Genomic DNA, 21,453 nt, shown 5'->3' with positions numbered 1-21,453 from the left:
AGACACTCGTAAGGTTTTTCTCCTGTATGAAGTCTCTGATGAACTTTAAGATCGTCTTTGGTTTTGAAGTATTTTCCACATTCAGTGCAGTTGAAAGGCTTTTCATCACTGTGTGTCCTCATGTGAACATTTAGTTTAGATGAAAAGACAAAACTCTTCCCACACTGCTCACAGTGAAACAACTTCTTCTTTTCTCTGTGGTCTTCTGAATGACATTTCTTCTCTTGTAAGGTAGTAAAGCTGATCTCAGATCTGGTGAAGAGTTTCTGTTCTGTGTGTTTTCTCTCATGTCTCTCTAAATGTCTCTGTGAGCTGAATGTCTTTCCACAGGTGATGCAGGAAAGAGTTTGTGCTGTCAGTCGCTCTTTTGATGTTGAGGACGTTATTTCTATATCCAAACATGAATCACTCTTCACATCTGAAAGAAAGATGAAACAATTAAATTGTCTTTTCAATCTTATTTACACAAAGAAGGATGAAGAATTGAGATTCTGTATCTTTTTCTAGATTCACACATATAGACAGAAGACAGGTGTCAGTCCTGTTATTACAGCTGGGTCATTGTTAGTGATGGGATATTTGAAGTGAAGGTACAGAGCACGTGTTGAGAATTAATGGGGGGGAGGAAGACTTGATTCAGGGCTTGTGTTGTTTATGTAGAAATCACGTAACCAATGACAAAAGAGGCCTTGGTTCGGTCTGACTATCGAATCTGGATAAAGGAGTTTCGAAAATCGCACCATCTTGTCATTGTTTGTTTTAGTGTCAGATAGGTGTCAGGAGTAGTAGAAGCATGTGTTGCAGAGTTCATTATTAGTAGTAGATTATATTTAAGCAATATGGATTGAGAAGGATATGTGCCAGAGGCAATAACAGCCGTGATTATATAAAGCTATATCACACGACTCAAGAGAGCAATATTACTTTAATACAACAGTTCGACAACACACGTTTGAAAAAAGAAAACTAGAAACCAACAACAGAATGATTTTAAAAGTTTTATTCACTTTTGAATGGAATTAGTGAAATAAATCAACTATGAAATTCTAATTATATGACCAGCACCTGTATATATTGTAATGCTGGGCAATAATTCAATAATAATAATTTTCTAACTCTAATTTTCTATAAATTTATCAGATAAAACAATAATGACATTTCGATTAAGTGATCGATAAAGACAAAGAAACATATAAAGTAATGCGTGATTATTTGGGAGTAATCCACAATTTTGTGTAAGGAGTCAAATAGAGCAATTTTTTTGTACAGAGACTTTGAATTCTTGTTGCATTATATGGTGACAATTCTAGAATGAGATTAAGTCTTTTTTTAAAGGGTTAGTTCACCCCAAAATTTTAATTTGATCATAAATCACAATTGACCCCTGTGTCGTTCTAAACCCCCAAGTGCTCAGATTGTCTTCAGAACACATTTTTACATTTTTTTGTTTCTGTCGGTCCCATTGGCTTCAGCTAGTTTCACATTTTTCCCCCAGAAAACAATGAAAGACACCGTCAAAAAAGTTCATCATTCACCCAATAAAAGTGTTATAATGTAACAAGAACACTTCTGTGCTCAAAGAAAACAAAACAAATCATTCCATTCCACAATTTGTTCTCCTCCCTGGTTGTTCAGTGTGCGTTCACAACCAGACAACGGCGCATGCTGATAACATCTCTTACTGACGGAGTTGCCAGCGTACAGACAACAGGCTGTTGAAGTATTGTTTACAATCATAATCACTTAAATAAAAAAGTGGATAAACTACGTCAGCAGGTGACATGTCGTAGTCTGCTTAAGAACAACTAAAGAAGAGAACAAATTATTGAATAAAATAATTCAATTTGGTATCTCTGCGTACAAAAGTGTTCTTGTCACTTCATAATATTAATATTGAAAGACTGATGGACCTTTTTGGTGATGTCCTTCATTATTTTCTGGGAAACTAAAAACAATTGTGAAAATAACTAAAGTCAGTAGGACAAACAGAAGCCTCACAGATTTCATCAAAAATATCTGGAAATGAAGACAAATTGAGCACTTGGGGGTTTATTAGGACACATGAGTAAGTGATTTATGATAATAATTTTGGGGTGAACTAACCCTTTAAGCCTACATGCCTGTTGCTCAATAAGTATTACAGATATCCTAAACCCCTTTAAAATTTTTAATACTTACATTTCTTGATGTTTTGATTATGAGTTTGTGGCCCAAAACTGTGCTCACATGACAGTTACAAATGTTAAAAACACAACATTAATTAAGGAGACATACCTGATGGAATAAAACCATCATCTTCATCAGTGCAATCTTCCTCTTCTGTGGGTTCAGTTTTTATTTCTGTGGGTTCAGTTTTTATTTCTGTCGGTTCAGTTTTGATTTCTGTGGGTTCAGTTTTTATTTCTGTGAGTTCAGTTTTAATCTTCATCATGAGGTTCGTGCAGTCGATGAGTTTAACTGAACACATCTTCAGTTTGGTCTGCAGGATCTGCTGCTGTTCTCCAGCGTTACAGACAGAATCCAGAGACTCTGTGGAGGTTTGATCCTCCTGTAAGCTCTGTTTACTGTCACACACTGTAGTTTCCTGCATCGTCTTAACACTTAAATACACAGAGACAAGACACTGTTTACACTCAATGAAACACGCAAGAGAGAAAAACACTGAGGATACACAAACACATCAAACGCGCGCTCTTTCTTTCTTTCTTTAGTGAGTTTATTTGCGGACTAAAGAGCTGCAGCGCCTCCTGCTGTACTGGAGACAGAAGACGCTCACTGCTTTACAAGTGAGTATGAGGAGGCTGCAGATCTGGAGGCAGATTTACGGCTCTGTTGTTTCTGGTGTGTCAGTAGGGTGTAAAGTGTGTGAGAGTGTACACGATATAAGATAAACATTGTAATGATCTGCAGCAAATATTAAAATTTAGATATTTACTGTTGATTCAAACACTGCAGGAGACAATTAAATTGCAATGGAATTTAGTGAATGGAACAATTATTAACACACATTATGATCCACTGTACCTCCCTTATGAAAATTAACAATGGTTTTAATGTGGTAAAGGTGTTTTTTGTGTAGTGATTACTATCAGCAAAACCATTGTTTTACTACAGTAACTATGTTTTTTGTAGTAAAAGCTATATTCATTAAAGGTTTTCATAATAATATTTAAAATTACTGTCACCTCTTTGTATCTGTATACACACAGGAGAGAGAGTATGTGCACGAGAGACAGAGGTGACAGTAATTTTAAATATGAAAACATATGATTCAAGTGTTACTACATCCTTCTAAAGGAATTACTAGTGGGTAACTATGATCGTCACTTAAGAATATTGATCCAAATTATGACTTATTACTAGAATGATGTGGTAACACTTGAGTCATTACTAGTGACTTACCATGATTATCACTTTAGAACACTACAGTCATTTTATTATAAAATTATCATCAAAAAACATGGGGTTTGAGGTAAGCGGGCTCATAAAAAGCAGAACAAGAATACAGAGAGTTGCTTTTGCTGTACATTGATTTGATTGGTTTGTATGTTGAAGCCCTTGCAAGTAAAACATTAAATTATTTTTCTTTAAGCATTCATTCTGTCTTGTCTCAGTATATCAGATTATTGCTGAATTTCCACCACAGCAGTCTACACAATCTTGCATGTTTTTATTTATTTTAGAGGTACACTGCAAAAAATGATGTGTTAATTTTTTACACATTGTGTGTCATGCCATTTAATGCGTTATTTCGTGTTAAAATAAATGAAAGGGACAACACAAGTTGTGTTAAAAACAGTGATGGGAGTAACGCATTACAATTAATTCTGTTACTGTAATTCCACTACTTTTAGCGGTAATAAACATGTAACAAAGTATTTTTTTAAATCAAGTAACGCAGTTACAATTAGTGAAATTTAAATGAGTTGGTTACTCGTGTTACTCTATTTTGTGATAAATGAACACTTGAAGACAAGACATTTCTGATCTAACGTCGCAGGACCATGGGGGTGGGGGGCACAATAAATAATAACACAGAAGGTGTGTTAGTATAGGGACAACACATTTAATGTGCCGTCCCGCATGTGTTCAGTCATTTAAAGGCAAGATATTTGATTTGATCCAGAAACATTTATAGTTAAGTTTGTTGAAAGTCTCCTCACATCCTGATACCAATCACTATGCTAAAATTTGTATTTGTATAAATATATGTCATCTGTGAAAGACATAAGACTATTAAATGTTCAACAAATCATTGAAGTTGGGCCGAACGCAATAATTGGACACATGCAATTTTTGCTCCTTCTGTGAATGTTTTGCATGCCACTACGCAACCTGTTCACGCAGACATCATACATCATCAGCGTGTTCACGTGCACTTTGTAAACAGAGGCAAACAAACTTTCCTGCTGAATTGACAAGCTGCACATGAGCAGCTATTGTGTTACTCGTGTATTTTTAAGAATTAGCTTAACAATATTTATGTTTTCAAAAATACAAGCAAACTATTACCTCTACACAACCGAAAACGTGCTGTATATAAAACAGTTGTTTATGTTGTTATTTACTTTGTTCAGCAAAGTTTTCTCATTGGTGAATGAGACATGAAATGTGGACGTCTGGTCTGTGTGTGTTCATGTGTTTCAGAGGTGTATCCACCTACATTTTAAAGTCAAGAACTTTATTTATAGGACCTAAATTCATAGTAAGGTTGCCTTATTATTCTCTTTTATGAAAAATAAGTACACAGTAAAGCTGATTGATTTACTACAAATACATGCCTTAATACAAACACAGTAGCACAACAGTTTCTATTCCATCATCCCTGCTAGGCTGTTATTTTCTATTTATATCATATAACTTCCGTGTTAAGATTATGAATTCTACGGTTTCCTTTTGTCCACTAAGATAAAATAATATTTTTTAAAGGAATTAAAGAAATTATTTTAAATTATTCTCTTTTTAATATGCAAATGAAACGTTGAAGTTTAAAGCCCTTATTTTCATCTGTATAGATACCTGTACAACAACTTCCTTTTTTATTACCACATTACATTCAACTGTAATCATCATAATAATAAAGTAAAAAGAAACCTGTTATACAATATATGGTGTCTGTGCAGTGAAAGTGTGACAAGCTTGTCAAGTATGCAACATATACTCAAAATATAGTGCTGTTCCTCTCAGCAGTCTTTACTCCTCTCTACAAGCTCTTGCAGTTCATTTCTATTGTGCTAACACATCACACTGTGCATCTGGACAAGATGATATCAATGCAATAACAGGTTCTTTAGCTTTCCTTGAAAGAATAAAAAGAATGACAAAATACTGAATAATTATGTAAAATTTCATTTACCAGCCGAGAGAATAGGCCTATAGCAGAAGTCAAAAGACATAATCATTGTAAAAATGAACAAAACATTTACTGAATAATCTGAACAGTTCCTTTCTCAGTGTAAAAGCAAAGTTAATGGACAATTAATGACATTATGGTCCCGTGACATTAAGACTTTTAAAACCAATTCGTAAAATCACATAGCACACAATATAAGATAAGTTTGACACATAACAAAAGTGTTTATAAAAGAGATAAATGTGATACTTTATTTACACATTTATAATTGTTGTATGAAAAACAACATGAATTAACACTTGTATATAGTTATAAACAGTATGTTTGCTTCCGGACACATACACGCATATACTCTTTAACAGCTTGGCACCTTAACTAATGAAAAAAAAAAACACACATTTTAAGGTGTTGACATCATGGCAGGTCATCACGTGGGTCACACACGCTGCTAGATGCTAAAAGTTGAAGACATTCGGACAAACGTTCGATTAGCCGTTCGTTGGTCGATCAGACATTTATTATTTGCACGTTTTATCCGCCATACACGGATAACCCGCCATAGATTAATAGTAAAGCGTAAATCAATCGCATGCGATTTATCATGCAGCCCTCATTTTAAGTTACATTACCCTGCTGAAAAAACTGCGTACCAGCAAGACCAGCATATGTTGTGTTTTGGTGCTGGTTTGCTAGTGAACACCAGCTAATCCAGCTCCAAACCAGAATCAGCATCAGCTAAACCAGCACCAAACCAAGTCAACAATATGTTCAGCATTACAATGGTTATATTTAAAAAGAAATAAATCAGTATGTTTGCATAACAACACTATATTAAGCGTTGCTTGATTAAAGGACAAGTTCGGTATTTTACACCCAAAGCCCTGCTTTCAGATTGTTTATGGTGAAATAGAACGGTTGTGACTGACATTTCGACATATGCGGCTGCCCTGAGAATTTTCGCGTGTTTGTTTCTCACCTCATACCTCTACAATGGGTTTAATGGTGCACTGGAACAATCCTTCCTAAAATGCATTAAACTTTCATTAACAAAGACGTGAAACTCACCGAGTGGTCAGGGGGGGTTCACTGATATGCTCACACAAAAATCGCTGCAAAAGATGCCCTCCAACAGCTGTTTTAGCATTTGTTGTTAACTTGTGGACCTATTTTTCCAAACGCCCCACACCCGTACATTCTTCCGCTTTGAGCTTGAATAATAGACACTCCAGCCCAGGTGGTGGCGCTAATCCGCCTTTACCAATTGCAAGAATAGAAACAAAGTTCCCGGCGCGGAGTAATACCGTACCCCACAGGATATCAAATACAAGTCAATGGAGTTGGCAAAAACTACGATAAAACCTGTTGGAATGCATATTTTGCAGCGATTCTTGTGTGAGCATACCAGTGAACACCCCTGACCACTCGCCGAGCCCCACGTCCCTGCAAACGAAAGTTCAATGCATTCCATGAAGGACTGTTCCAGTGCACCACCAAACCCACTGCAAAGGTGGGAAGCGAAACACAAACACCCCAAACTTCTCGGGGCAGCTGCATGTGTCGGAATTTCAGTCAAGACCGTTCTATTTCATCATGAACAATCTGAAAACAGGACTTTAGGTGTAAAAAACCGAACTTGTCCTTTAACGACTCACGAGTGGCACCCGCTGGTGCATGCGCAAACGACACTGTCCGTGTGGAAAATGCTTTCATTTTTTGGAAATTTCGCTGCTATTTTGTTTTTAAAAAAAAAAAATGCCAGCAACATGGTTGTACAGAGCAAACAGTGCCTTCCAGCTACGAAAACACGTTCTTTATCGAAGTACTCGTCACTCGACATCCAACCTAAATAAGCATTTGCAGGTAAGACTATAAAAGAAATCATGTTAGCCATGTAGTGTTTATTACTCCTTTAAAAGTCAGTGGTTTGTATGATCGCAGTTGTAAGTCTTCTAGTGATGCTGAAATCTGTAGAAATTAGGAGAGTACCTTTTTTAGTACCTAAAATTTCCTTTCATAATCTCGGTTGTTCAGTGCTATGTAACGCAGGGGAACTCCCACTGCCAACGGTTCAAGTTCAGTCAGGCAAATTAAAGAAAGATCACGGCTTTAGTCAACATGTAGGCCTATATTAAACTAATATGTAGATTGTGTAGAATTTTTAAATGTTGTGTTTTTATTATTTCCTTGTAGCCTACATGTTAGTTAAAAATAAAACAAAATAATTTGTAATACCACATTGTAGCCACTAGATGTATGTATAATCCTTTACATACAATTCTGTTAAATTCTTAATAAATAAAAGATGTTGTTTTAAGTAATCCAAAAGTTATCAGTTACATTACTTTTATATTGTGGTTACTAAATACTTTTTTATTAAGTAATTTGTAAATGTAAAGGAATACATTTTTAAAGTAACCCTCCCAAGCCTGGTTACTTGTGATATTGATCATAATTTGATTATTTGTTCTTATTTTACTATTAACTTGTTTTTTAACAATATTTAAAATGTTATACAAGTTTTTGGTGTCATAACCTTATTAAGGTGACTGTTGCTTTACAAAGACTGACTGTTTATTAACTCTTTCAACAAACATTACAGTGTTAAGGTTTCTTTCCTGTATGACGTCTCTGATGGGCTTTTAAGTTACTTGAACAAGTAAACGTCTTGTCACACTGAGAGCATTTGAAAGGTTTTTCACCTGTATGAATTCTCTTGTGATTTAGTAATGTAGCCTTTACACTAAAACTGTCCCCACAGACACTACAGTGATAAGGTTTCTCTCCAGTGTGAACTCTCTCATGAACTCTTAAATGAGTTGAATTAGTGAAGTTCTTTCCACAGTGAAAGCAGACGTAAGGTTTCTCTCCAGTATGAACTCTATGATGGACTTTTAAGTTAGTTGAACAAGTAAACGTTTTGTCACACTGAGAGCATTTGAAAGGTTTTTCACCTGTATGAAGTCTCTGGTGCTTTAGTAATGCAGACCCTTGACTAAAACTCTTCCAACAGACACTACAGTGATAAGGTTTCTCTCCAGTATGAACTCTCTGATGGTCTTGTAAGTGACTTGAATAAGCAAACGTTTTGTCACACTGAGAGCATTTGAAAGGTTTTTCACCTGTATGAAGTCTCTTGTGATTTAGTAATGCAGACCCATGACTAAAACTCTTCTCACAGACACTACAGTGATGAGGTTTCTCTCCAGTATGAATTCTCTGATGTGCTTTCAAGTGATTTGACTGAGAAAAAGTCTTGTCACACTGAGAGCATTTGTAAGGTTTTTCTCCTGTGTGAATTCTATGATGAATTTTAAGAGTGTGTTTGGTTTTGAAGTATTTTCCACATTCAGTGCAGTTGAAAGGCTTTTCATCACTGTGTATCCTCATGTGAACATTTAGATCAGAGGAAGAGACACAAATCCTCCCACACTGCTCACAGTGAAACTGCTTCTTCTTCTTCTTCTTCTCTCTGTGGTCTTCTGAATGAAGTTTCTTCTCTTGTAAGGTAGTAAAGCTGATCTCAGATCTGGTGAAGAGTTTCTGTTCTGTGTGTTTTGAAAGAAACATGAAACAATTTAATTGTCGTCTTTTCACTCTTATTTACACAAAAAAGTAGGGCTGCACAATATATTCGAAAAATGCATTATCATCGCGATGGACGTGTGCGATATACATATCGTCATGTCTTTTCAGATGAGTTTGCTGTGCGTTCACGTGCTCTCCGTTTCTTGATTAATTGGGTGTGACGCAAAGCAAGCTCAGTGTCACATTGTATCCTTCCATGTTCCTGAACTTGATCATAGTTGTATCCATTAGAGGTCTTCACGAAAGGACACGGTGATTCGAGTCCGAGTCGGCCCCATTTTAATTACTTCAGGTACCGGGTCTGATTATACCAGAGTCGATTTAGTAATATATATTACTAAAATAAAGACAACATGACTAGTGATCAATGATAAAACATAATGTAATGCATGATTATTTGTGAGTAATCCACTATTTGGAGTTGTCGTCAAATGGAGCAATATATTTTATTTGCACAGAGACTTTCAAAATTCTTGTTGCATTATATGGTGACACTTCTAGAATGAGATTAAGGGTGGGTTGCACCAACAAGGATTAAATTAAGCAGAGTTTAGAGCTAATCTAGGGTTTGTTGATCCCAGTTTAATTTTAATTCGAGTTGTGTTGCACCACTTAAATTTAAACACAGATTAACAAATCTTAGATTAAACCTTTAAACTGTATTAAATCCTTCATCTGCGATTTATTTTGTCCGCCATGTTGAATTTTCCGGTGTAATTAAACAGCAACAATGTTGACGTTGTCATTCAAAAAGGAAATAAACAGTTTATGCAAGCAAAGGTAATGTAATTCTTGTATTATAAATCACATACATACACCGGTAGGCTAATCTAAAGGCCTGATTCAAATAAAAACATTTGACAATCTTTTAAAACAATTAACAGACCAGGAAATATTGTGACAGGAAATATCGCAAAGCTCAGATATTGTGCTATAATGAACAAGATGTGTCGACGCATTTGTCATGAAGCGCCACTGTGTGTCTGTTCATTCACTGTCCTTCGTCTGACTGGAGCGCGCGTGACAGAGGAGAAGCACATACGAGCATCGGTAGCTGTCAGCGGTGCTGTTAATAATCTTTTTGAGCCGCCAAACTCACTTTGTTGAGATGTTATAATAAACGCATCTTTGAATAGCGCCACCATGCTCGCGGTATGTGTTTCTAATCATTTAGCCAGACATTTAATTGTAAAAAACATATTTAAACCTCTTCATATGCAAGTTTAAAGTTAATCCCTCACTGAGATTTAAAACGGAGTTTAAAGTAATGGAGCAACAGGATTAAAGACAATCTAGATTTACTGTAAGATTTAAACCTGGATCAAAATGACAGTTTAAATTTAAACCTGTTTATTTTTAAACCGGTTTAAAGTTTGGTGCAACGGAATTATTATATAAGCTTTGATTTAAACCAGATTTAGGCCTAATTTAGGCCTGTACCACGATATTATCGGCCGATATGAGCTAATTGCATTTAAATCGGCATCGGCGTTTATAACGGCCGATAAAACATGAGAAACAGTCTCTCATGCTTCACTTATGTTATGAGTGTTGCATAGTTTGCCCACCAGAGGGAGGTCTGCAACTCCTTAGTTGACAACAGCGCCAGAAATCCACTACAGAAGAAAGCTATCAGCCAAGCCAGTGGCAGAGCATTACACCCGGCATGAGATGTACTGTTTTGACGCCGAGTCTGTTGTTCATCATTTGAAATGATTGTAGATTTAGTTCATACATTGTATATAAAAACAGTGTGGTAGTTCTGGCTAAGGGTCCTATCATTATCACTTATAAATATTCTGTAAAATCATCACTTACAGCCGCTAATGCATTGCAATATTAGATTGTTAGCCACAAAGCTAATACCGTGTTTATCAGTGGAAGAGCGCGTATAAACCAGGGACCGTATTCACAAAGAATTTTAAGGCTAAAAGTAGCTCCTTACTGGCTAATTCAGGAGCAACTCCTAAAAATAATGGGCGTGTCACTCCTAACTGTGGGACTCCTAATTTTTTTTCACTAATGCGGCTTTCACATAGGATGCGGTGTGCGTTGCGCTGCGCTATGAAACCCATTCATTTCAATGGCTTGCGCCGCGCGAGGTTTTTTTTTGTTGCGCCGAGCAGCTTGCGCTCACGCCGCGGTCAAAGTTCAAAATAGTTTAACTTTTGCGCTGCGCTCTGTGACGATTACCCACACGGCCAATAGAAACGGGGCATCCAAACAAGCAAAATGGACAAAAGCTTATACTCGGGATTCTCAGTGCTTTATAATACAAGTGTACGCCCCTACAGACACATCGGAAGGAAAGCCGTGTCATGGAAACACGTAGCAATTCAAGTTGGCATGTCAGGTGTGTTTTAAGTCAAGCAGCATTGTTGTAGGTAGGCTTAAAGTTACGTGAAATGGAGACGAGCAACATCAGTCTCTGTATTCCTCATCGACTATTTAAGGCAAATATAAACACTGTAGTAATTTATTGAAAACCCCGCCTACTTTGGTCTGGCCAATGGCCATCAGAGCACAAATCGCTTGGCTGCGCGGAACCCAGCGGCGAGCGCAGCGCACACCGCATCCAATGTGAAAGCCGCATAAGAGTAATTTACGAAGCATTTTAGCCCTAAAAGTAGCACCTAAGGGGCCAGTCACACCAAGTGTGTTTATGGCAGTTGCAGGCGCCTTTTTTGAATGATATTCTATGGGCAGGGCGCGTTTGCGCGCTGTTTATGCGCGCCAAGCGCCTTGCGGTTTTTTGCCGCCTCCCACGCACGCGTTTTTGAAAGAGTGCTGAGAGCGGAGAAGCGCCCGACATTATTCGCGTCTTTCCATTGTCCAATCGAATGAGAGGAGAGGCGGGCCTTACGTTGTGGTGAGGGAAGTTTACAGTTGCTTTGAAGAACCGGACTCCACTCGCTCACTCTCTCCTGCGTGTTTGTGCACCTCTCACCCTCAAACAAGATCAGAGCAAGCGTCCTCTTTTTAACGTTTCTGCTAATATGACAGTTAACAGCAAAAGAGCGCTCACACTTCAATATTTGATTGACAAGACAGCTGACTCGGTGGTTTCTTAGCAATATGAAAAGCCGCGTCGCACTGCTCTTTTTTAAAAAAGGCAGTGGGTCGCGCCTTTTAAAGCACTTTTGGTGTGACTGGCCCCTAAGTCTGCGACAGCTTAAAAGAAGTCAGGATGACTCCTAACTCACTAAGACCCATTCACAAAGGATCGTAAAATGGCTTAGGTGCTGATCCTCCTCAACAGCATTGTTTATGAAATTTTAGCGCTTTTCTAAGCAGATTTGTATGGCGTAATAGCACTTTTGGGAGTACATCAACTCGCCTGAAAAATCCGCTCCCCTTCTCCCTCTCATAATGGGAGAGGGAGAGTGTTACTGCGTCGAGTCGAAGTACTCCCAAAAGTGCTGTTCCGCCATACAATATAGTTCCTCTTTTAAATCCACTTAGAAAAGCGCTACGTTTTATTTTGTACCACCAAACTTTTTCGTATAACTACTCATCTTAAATAGGAAAAACGTTGATGTGTTTGGTCACTTCTAACTTTATCTCTGAGTGGTACCATTGAATGAATGGGGCTAAGCTAAATGCTATCGAAGTGTAGCAGCGCGCTCCAGTGCTTACGTGCACGCACACAGATGACAGAGGGATGTATCAACAATTCTTAGTTAAGGTAATAACATATTTTAATATTGAAAATGAGTAGACTATTCCTTTAACAATACGACTGTAATTTAAAGGTAGAAATATACAAAGTTATTGATAAAGAAGGATTTATCAGCCGCAGTTTAGATTCGGATGTGTGCTTACTGTGTTGTATACGGTAATTTAGTCACGTCGAGTTTTGTTTGTACTTTACTAAAGGCGTGTTCCATTCGACAGGGTCCCCGCGGAGTGTTCACTGCTCCCTACTCCCTGAGCACGGTATATCAGTTGAAGTGGACTTCACGGACAATAACCGCTCATTTGGAAGGGCCTGCAAACGTCATCAAAGAAAGTCAACGACAGGGTCGCGCAGATTGATATAACATAAATATATATATAGGACTACATTCATATTTTAATTTTTATTTACTATCACATTTAAAATATGTACACTATACAATAAAAAAAAACATTGAGTACTACGTAATGAAAAACGTATGTTTATTATACACTTTAATTGACTATTGCTGCTATTACTTGACAATTAACATAATTGAAGCCCTGCTGTAACTGTCATGCAAATATGAAAGTAAACTTTTATTCGGTTAACCTTGTGTAGATATGTGTTTTTAAACGATTGTCATATATAATTGCATAGCGGTCTGACCGTTCCGACGGGTGATCACGTGATGCGCACAATGACAGTTGGGTGATTATCGCTCTCCACTTCCTGTTATGCTCATATCAGTTAATTTTCCCGACCGACAACCGTAGCTTCTAAACCGAACATTAACCGTTAACTGATAAGATTTTAATATGAAATTGTCATTCAGTAAAAATACAGTTGACGGTTGTCTGTGAACTAGTAAAAACAAAAGATTTAATTTGAACGTGCAAACAGCAGCGACAGACAACAGAACCAGGATTCATACATTATCAGATGTTCACGCAATATATTCACCTTATTAAAAAGCACGCGATCAGTCCAGAGGTTTAATATCCAAAAAGGGCAGATTGTCTTTGTTTCATCTACAACAGTGGTCATTTCTAAAGCAGGATGCTTTTCAGAAAGTTTTGTTTTTGCGTCGTCTTTCTCCGTTTGTGCAAAAAGAGAGATGTTTATGGAACAGAGCATGTGAGCGGAGCGGGAGCGGAGTGGTAATATTTCCATCAGAGCGCAGAGCGCATTTCCGAAGTTTCCGCTCCGCTCGCTCAATACGCAGCACCGCTCGCTCATCCCAGTGCTTTGGTAATTTGATAGTTCGTGAATCTATAGCAATAAGTTATGGAGTTCAAATATTGTTTTAATGAAGTCGCCAGCCTTATATAGAAATGAAAGAAATGAAACTACACTCTAAAAAAACAAACAATGCTATATAGCACCAAAACAATTGCTTTGGATCGTAACGATAGAAGAACCATTTAGTGCCATATAGCACCGGTGAAGAACCAGTGAAGCACCAGTGAAGCACCAGTGAAGCACCAGTGAAGCACCAGTGAAGCACCAGTGTAGAACCATAGAGGGGCCATATAGCACCACATATGGTTCTACATGGCACTATATGGTTCTACACAGGTGCTTCACTGGTGCTTCGCTGGTTCTTCGCCGGTGCTGTATGGCACTAGAAGTGGTTCTTCTGTCGTTGCGATCCAGGGCAACTGTTTTGGTGCTATGTGGCACCGTTTGTTTTTTAGAGTGTAAGATGACAGTATAAATGTAGCGTCGTCTGCATCTAGATGCAGTTTTAAAGATGAAAATTACTTTAATCTAACTGATCAACACAAATACAAAGCGCCATAATATAACTGATTGCTTACCAGCATTAAAACCACTTAAAATAAAAACCTGTATAGTTCTCCGCTCCGTGGATGAGGAAGCTTCAGCCAAAAACGCCGGTGCCTTTAGTATTAACTGACTGAACACTTGACTCTTCCATGGACATTTAGATGTTAATTTTTTTCATCAACAGCATGCGATGAACATTATAAACATTGATGATAATCTGCCGACTCGACTGATTCAGCACGTCCTCTATTTTACAGAGTCCGCTTAATTAACGGCTTTTCGTTCGGTCCGCGTGAGCTAAACATTTTTGTTCTGTAATTTGCTCTCGCGTAGGCTATATTTCTACATATTTTCGACCAAGTAACACTCGGGATAAAATGTAAGTTGTTTTAGATAGCATTTAAGCTTCTGAAATGTTGACAAATCAGTCTGACTAAAATGATCTATCCAGATGAATTTAGCCAAAATAATGATTTATTCGTTTTCATACTATATTAGATACACGTTAATTTAGCTACTAATATACTATTGAAAATGCCATAAATAAATACTCATGGCCTTCTGTATTGCATTCGTTTTGTACATTTACAGGTTCATAAATACTGTCTAATTTTAATTTCTTTAAGACACAGCTGTGTTCTGTATTTACTGATGCACTGTAAATTTGCACTTTGCACTTGAAATTGTTCTTCAATTTATTTTAGTTTTTTCAAATAATATATTTATATGATAGTATAGTTCGTTGGGGAACGAATTATTATAATATTTCGTAATTACTTATTACATTTATTATTACTTAAAATTGTGAATTAGTAAAACGTGGATGTCGTGGAAACAATTTGTTAATTTGAATTATATCCGGAGCACCGTATCAGTTAAACTAGGTCTAATAGCCAACACACAACTGTACATAACTGCGATTTATCAGCTAATACTTTAATTAAATGCAATGATCCAAGAACGTCAGTACAGAAAACACTGAGGTTTACTAAATTTATTTTTATGTCGAAGCGGGATCTGAATGGGAATTGGTTTATTTGCTAGCGTGAGCGGAAAGTTAACGGAGCGCTTGCTTGGGCGGTGAGCGACTGAGTGGAGCGCTTGAACAGTAGAGCGGAATATTTAGGGGAGCTTCGCTCACATGTTATGGTCCGGGACACTCGCGCGTCTCCGTTCAGCTTCCAAACACGCATACAAATGATCAGACCGTCAGGGCAGCAATCATTTGTGTCATTTACAGGACATTCACAAATTAAAGATAGAAAAGTGGCGAAATGTCTGTCGGCTCATGACGACACGCACCATGTATTAACAAATATTTTTTTATCTTAACTGATAATGTTAATCGGTCATACATTCTTACCTTCGGTTAACGGTTAAACGGTCAATGTGAGCATCCCTAAGTGATGTATCGATGTTCCCTGATTCCCTATGCCGTGCGCAGTGCCCTTCGAACTGAACATGTTCGCTCCCTTCGGATTGGAATCTCACTTAAGATGGCGGAATACCCTGTGAAGTCCACTTCGCAGTCCACTTACGGTCGAATGGAACGCACCTTATACGTATTGTCATTTATGTGTATCATCTCTAGCAACCAGAATCTTTTGTGGCTTAAACATAAATTTTGTTCGGCTGCTATTTTTATCACATTCATGTTTTTAAAACATTTCCCCACATGTAATGACGGGGAATGAAGCTGTCCAATCATAGCAGTGGGCGTTTACGTCCAGTGCCCGGATGCATGTAACTCCTTAAGTGAGGGTTTCCCTGAGGGAGAAAAAATCCCTACGGTAAGGGATTTATTTAAGAGCGTTGCAACAAAGGTCTTAACTGTCACCCTTACCTAAGTGTTTATACTAAGTATTTTACAGTAGTCTCTGCCAAAACACGGCAGCGGAGAAGCGGTTGCTATAGTTACAAAATCTCACAGCGTAAACTAATCAATGCACGCAGCTCAACAAACGGCGGATTTGTGTACAATAAAACATCGCAAATAACAGACTGTAAAGTGCCGCATGTATAAAACTTAAAAGTAATTCAAACTTGAAGCACTTTAGATTGACGGACTATCAAACCGCTTTTCTCCTAATAAATGCGCATCCCTTTTCTCTAAGGGATTATTTCGATCGTCAGAAATGCGCGTTGGTACTTCATTTTCTTAAATACCAATAAAATCAGCCATCGCGTGTGACGTTAAGGGACCTGTTATAGTCCCTTAAGTTTTTAAGGGAAAATGAGACTTAGGGCGTTTTCACATCTGTAATTGGGTTCATTTGGTCCGGACCAAAAGCAAAAAATGATACATTGTAACTTTTTTAGCAGATTTGGTTCCATTTCACACCACACTGATTGCTCTGATCCGCACCAATTGAAACGAACCAAAATTCTGTCATGTGATAAGATCAACATCACTCATTGGCCACATGTATTTGAATGTATTTCCTAAACGGCTTCACGATTGGTCTGAATCAACGTGCGGGAAATTCCACCGGAAGTAAACAAAAGAAGGATAATACAGCAGACACCATGGACAGACGGCTGCGCGCTGTAATTATGTCTCCGTGGTTGTTATACATAGTTTGTATACAGCACTCTAGACGAACTGTTCATTTTCAGAATGAATCACGGATGCGGCTTGAAAACAACCGTTTAATGCACTACAAACGGCGAAGACAAAAAATTTCCGAGGCTCCGCCCGCACCTCCTCGCAACTCCAGATATGTCCGCGTCATTGTGCTAATATTGCTCATAGAAACTGTCAACAAACACTTCCTTATCTGATAATGCATTGCGCAGCTGACTATGGCAGCTGGTTTAGTCCAAAATGCGCAGTACTTTTGCAGGTCAGTTAGATCTCGGATCGTGTTCTCACCACAAGCGAACCGCTCTAGAGTTCGTTTGAAAGCGTACCGAGACCACCTCTGCAAGCTGGTCTCGGTCCGCTTGTTTGGTCCGCTTTTGGTGCGCACTAGAGTTCGATTGCTGCATTCTCACCTGCCCAAACGAACTGCACCAACTGAGCAATCGAACTCTGGTACGATTCAATCGAACTGAACAAAGCAGGTGTGAAAACCCCCTTAAGGACTTTGTAGCAAAGCATAGCAGAACTTAAGGTAATACTTTAGCATTTAAGGGAAAATACTTATTTACAGCCTTAAGGTTCACTAAGGGTTTTTCTTGCAACCCATTTTTAATTAAGGGCACCCTTGACCTTATATTTAATGGATTTCTTAGCTTAAGGACTTTCATGCAACCGGGCACAGGTCTTCAGTGCGCCCCGCCCCTTCAAACGAACCATTTCTCCAGAGAGCCACTAATCCATGTTACAAAATAGCCTATTACTTATTGCTTTTGATGTTTTTGAATGTAAAAACCACGCGAACATCACAAGTAGACATCAGACAACAGTATAAAACAATAAAATCGACAAATTCACCGCCCCTTTAAAATTTTAGTACTTCAATTTCTTGATCTTTTGATTATTGAGTTTGTGACCCAAAACTGTGCTCACATGCCAGTTAAAAATGTTAAAAACACAACAAAAATTAAGGAGACATACCTGATGGAATAAAATCATCATCTTCTTCAGTGCGATCTTCCTCTTCTGTAGGTTCAGTTTTTATTTCTTTATGTTCAGTTTTGATTTCTGTGGGTTCAGTTTTAATCTTCATCATGAGGTTCGTGCAGTTGAGTTTAACTGAACACATCTTCAGTTTGGTCTGCAGGATCTGCTGCTGTTCTCCAGCGTTACAGACAGAATCCAGAGACTCTGTGGAGGTTTGATCCTCCTGTAAGCTCTGTTTACTGTCACACACTGTAGTTTCCTGCATCGTCTTAACACTTAAATACACAGAGACAAGACTCTGTTTAAACTCGATGAAACACGCAAGAGAGAAAAACACTGAGGATACACAAACACATCACACGCGCGCTCTTTCTTTCTTTCTTTCTTTCTTTCTTTCTTTAGTGAGTTTATTTGTGGATTAAAGAGCTGCAGCGCCTCCTGCTGTACTGGAGACAGAAGACGCTCACTGCTTTACAAGTGAGTATGAGGAGGCTGCAGATCTGGAGGCAGATTTACGAGAGTGTTTCTGGTGTGTCAGTAGGGTGTACAGTGTGAGAGTGTACACAATATAAGATAAACAGTGTAATGATCTGCACCAAATATTAAAATATATGTAGATATTCACTGTTGATTCAAACACTGCAGGAGAAAATTAAACTGCAATGGAATTTAGTGAATGGATAATTATTAACACATTGTGATCCACTGTACCTCCCTTATGAAAATTAACAATGGTTTTAATGTGGTAAAGGTGTTTTTTGTGTAGTGATTAGTTTTTTGTAGTAAAAGCTAGAATCATTAAATGTTTTCATAATAATATTTAAAATTACCGTCACCTCTTTGTATCTGTATACACACAGGAGAGAGAGTATGTGCACGAGAGACAGAGGTGACAGTAATTTTAAATATGAAAACATATGATTCAAGTGTTACTACATCCTTCTAAAGGAATTACTGGTGGGTAACTATGATCATCACTTTAGAATATTGATCCAAATTATGACGTATTACTAGAATGATGTGGTAACACTTGAGTCATTACTAGTGACTTACCATGATTATCACTTTAGAATACTACAGTCATTTTATTATAAAATTATTATAAAAAAAAAAACATGGGGTTTGAGGTAAGCGGGCTCATAAAAAGGCCAGCAAGAATACTGAGAGTTGCTTTTGCTTTACATTGATTTGATTGCTTTGTATGTTGAAGCCCTTGCAAGTAAAACATTAAATTCTTCTTTTTAAGCATTCATTCCGTCTTGTCTCAGTATATCAGGTTATTGCTGAATTTCAACCACAGCAGTCTACACAATCTTGCATGTTTTAATGATGTGTTAATTTTTTACACATTGTGTGTCATGCCATTTAATGCGTTATTTCGTGTTAAAATAAATGAAAGGGACAACACAAGTTGTGTTAAAAACAGTGATGGGAGTAACGCATTACAATTAATTCTGTTACGGTAATTCCACTACTTTTAGCGGTAATAAACATGTTACAAAGTATTCTTTTAAATCAAGTAACGCAGTTAAAATTAGTTACATTTAAATGAGTTGGTTACTCATGTTACTCTATTTTGTGATAAATGAACACTTGAAGAAAAGACATTTCTGATCTAACGTCGCAAGACCATGGGGGGGGGGGGGGCACAATAAATAATAACACAGAAGGTGTGTTAGTATAGGGACAACACATTTAATGTGCCGTCCCGCATGTTTTCAATAATTTAAAGGCAAGATATTTAATTTGATCCAGAAACATTTATGATTGTTGAAAGTCTCCTCACATCCTGATACCAATCACTATGCTAAAATGTCTAAATGTATTTGTATAAATATATGTCATCTGTGAAAGACATAAGACTATTAAATGTTCAACAAATCATTGAAGTTGGGCCGAACGCAATAATTGGAAACATGCAATTTTTGCTCCTCTTCTGTGAATGTGTTTTGCATGCCACTACGCAACCTGTTCACGCAGACATCATACATCATCAGCGTGTTCATGTGCACTTTGTAAACAGAGGCAAACAAACTTTCCTGCTGAATTGACAAGCTGCACATGAGCAGCTATTGTGTTACTCGTGTATTTTTAAGAATTAGCATAACAATATTTATGTTTTCAAAAATACAAGCAAACTATTACCTCTACACAACCGAAAACGTGCTGTATATAAAACAGTGGTTTATGTTGTTATTCACTTTGTTCAGCAAAGTTTTCTCATTGGTAAATGAGACATGAAATGTGGAAGTCTGGTCTGTGTATGTTCATGTGTTTCAGAGGTGTATCCACCTACATTTTGAAGTCAAGAACTTTATTTATAGGACCTAAATTCATATTCAGGTTGCCTTATTATTCTCTCTTATAAAAAATAAGTACGCAGTAAAAAGCTGATTGATTTACTACAAATACATGGCTGTATACAAACACAGTAGCACAACAGTTTCTATTCCATTCCATCATCCCTGCTAGGCTGTTATTTTCTATTTATATCATATAACTTCTGTTTTAAGATTATGAATTCTACGGTTTCCTTTTCTCTGCTAAGATAAAATAATATTTTTTAAAGGAATTAAAGAAATTATTTTAAATTATTCTCTTTTTAATATGCAAATGAAACGTTGAAGTTTAAAGCTCACGTAACACACGCTGTTTCTGCATTTCTGATATTAATCTGGAGTACCTATGGAGTAGTATGACATCCTTTATATCTCTGAAGAGTATTTAGTTTAATCAGATTTATAAAAGAAAGATTAGCTTTACCGAATCTTTCCGATAACGTACGAAAAAATGCAGAAGGAGGAGTTATAACACGGGAGGAGCGAGTACGAGTCATACAACACTATACAACACTGTTTTAACTTATGATTCACTACATGTTCGTGTCATTATATAATATACACGCGCCTATTTCCAACATAAGACAGAAGTCTTACTTACCACGTGTAACTCGTCATGACCCGGTTCTGAAAATCCACCGCATCAAACACACACGCAAAACTCCGCTGCTAATCCGGATAATAAACTATATCCATTGTTTCCATATGGCTGGATGTCTTCTCCTTACATCCAAAAACACACTTCTTGTTGTGCCATTGTTGACTTTTGAAATTAAACAAGGCTGAGTGGCGTGATAAGCTGTTAGCAAGCTCTAGCGTCTCCCCGCTGACTGACGGCTGGGCGGGGTTTTCCGAGGGAAGTTTTCCGGCGGAAGCCCATATAAAGAAGTGATACGTATCGAAAACCCCTGAAACGTCAGTTAGAACCGTAATCGAAAAAAATTAGCCGAAACTTGTACGAACCCTGGCGAAGTGCATTCGGCACAGAAATACTCTGAAACACGCCCAACTGCATTTTTGACACTTTGCCTACGTTTAGCATGAGGAAACAACTCTATAACTGTGTTAATAAGTCAGAATGCTTGAAATACCATTAAACCCCCCCTTTAAAGCCCTTATTTTCATCTGTATAGATACCTGTACAACAGCTTCCTTTTTTATTACCACA

At 37.6% G+C, this 21,453-nt stretch overlaps 2 protein-coding genes across 3 annotated transcripts in view; both read right to left on the bottom strand.

The window, feature by feature from the left end:
• Positions 1-21,453, bottom strand: part of LOC129437108 (sterile alpha motif domain-containing protein 3) — a 95,479-nt gene that overhangs the window by 22,176 nt on the left and 51,850 nt on the right. Inside the window, exon 1 of one of the 2 annotated variants that reach the window (XM_073863480.1) lies at positions 2,275-2,663. The exons of the other annotated variant lie outside the window; for it this stretch is intronic. Coding sequence (XP_073719581.1) covers positions 2,275-2,590 — 316 coding nt within the window. The 5' untranslated portion in view covers positions 2,591-2,663. Of the gene's footprint in view, positions 1-2,274; positions 2,664-21,453 lie in introns of those variants that run through there. 2 annotated transcript variants of the gene reach the window in all.
• LOC129437144 (uncharacterized) lies at positions 7,907-18,340 on the bottom strand. Its single transcript, XM_055195317.2, has 2 exons — positions 17,941-18,340; positions 7,907-8,898 (listed from the first exon to the last, which is right to left on the bottom strand). The coding sequence occupies exons 1-2, from the start codon at positions 18,209-18,211 to the stop codon at positions 7,955-7,957; spliced, it is 1,215 nt and encodes a 404-aa protein (XP_055051292.2). The 5' UTR covers positions 18,212-18,340; the 3' UTR covers positions 7,907-7,954.

This window comes from Misgurnus anguillicaudatus, chromosome 24, assembly GCF_027580225.2.
Source record: "Misgurnus anguillicaudatus chromosome 24, ASM2758022v2, whole genome shotgun sequence".
NCBI classification, from domain to species: Eukaryota; Metazoa; Chordata; class Actinopteri; order Cypriniformes; family Cobitidae; genus Misgurnus; species Misgurnus anguillicaudatus.
Note: the sequence above shows the minus strand (reverse complement) of the source record. Positions and strands in the feature narration are given on the sequence as shown.

Excerpts from the sequence above, each read along its gene's own strand:
- LOC129437144 (XM_055195317.2), bottom strand. The coding sequence starts at position 18,211 with ATGCAGGAAACTACAGTGTGTGACAGTAAACAGAGCTTACAGGAGGAT. Across the intron at positions 8,899-17,940 it reads TGATGATTTTATTCCATCAG|AACAGAAACTCTTCACCAGA; the intron begins GTATGTCTCCTT and ends CAAAACACACAG.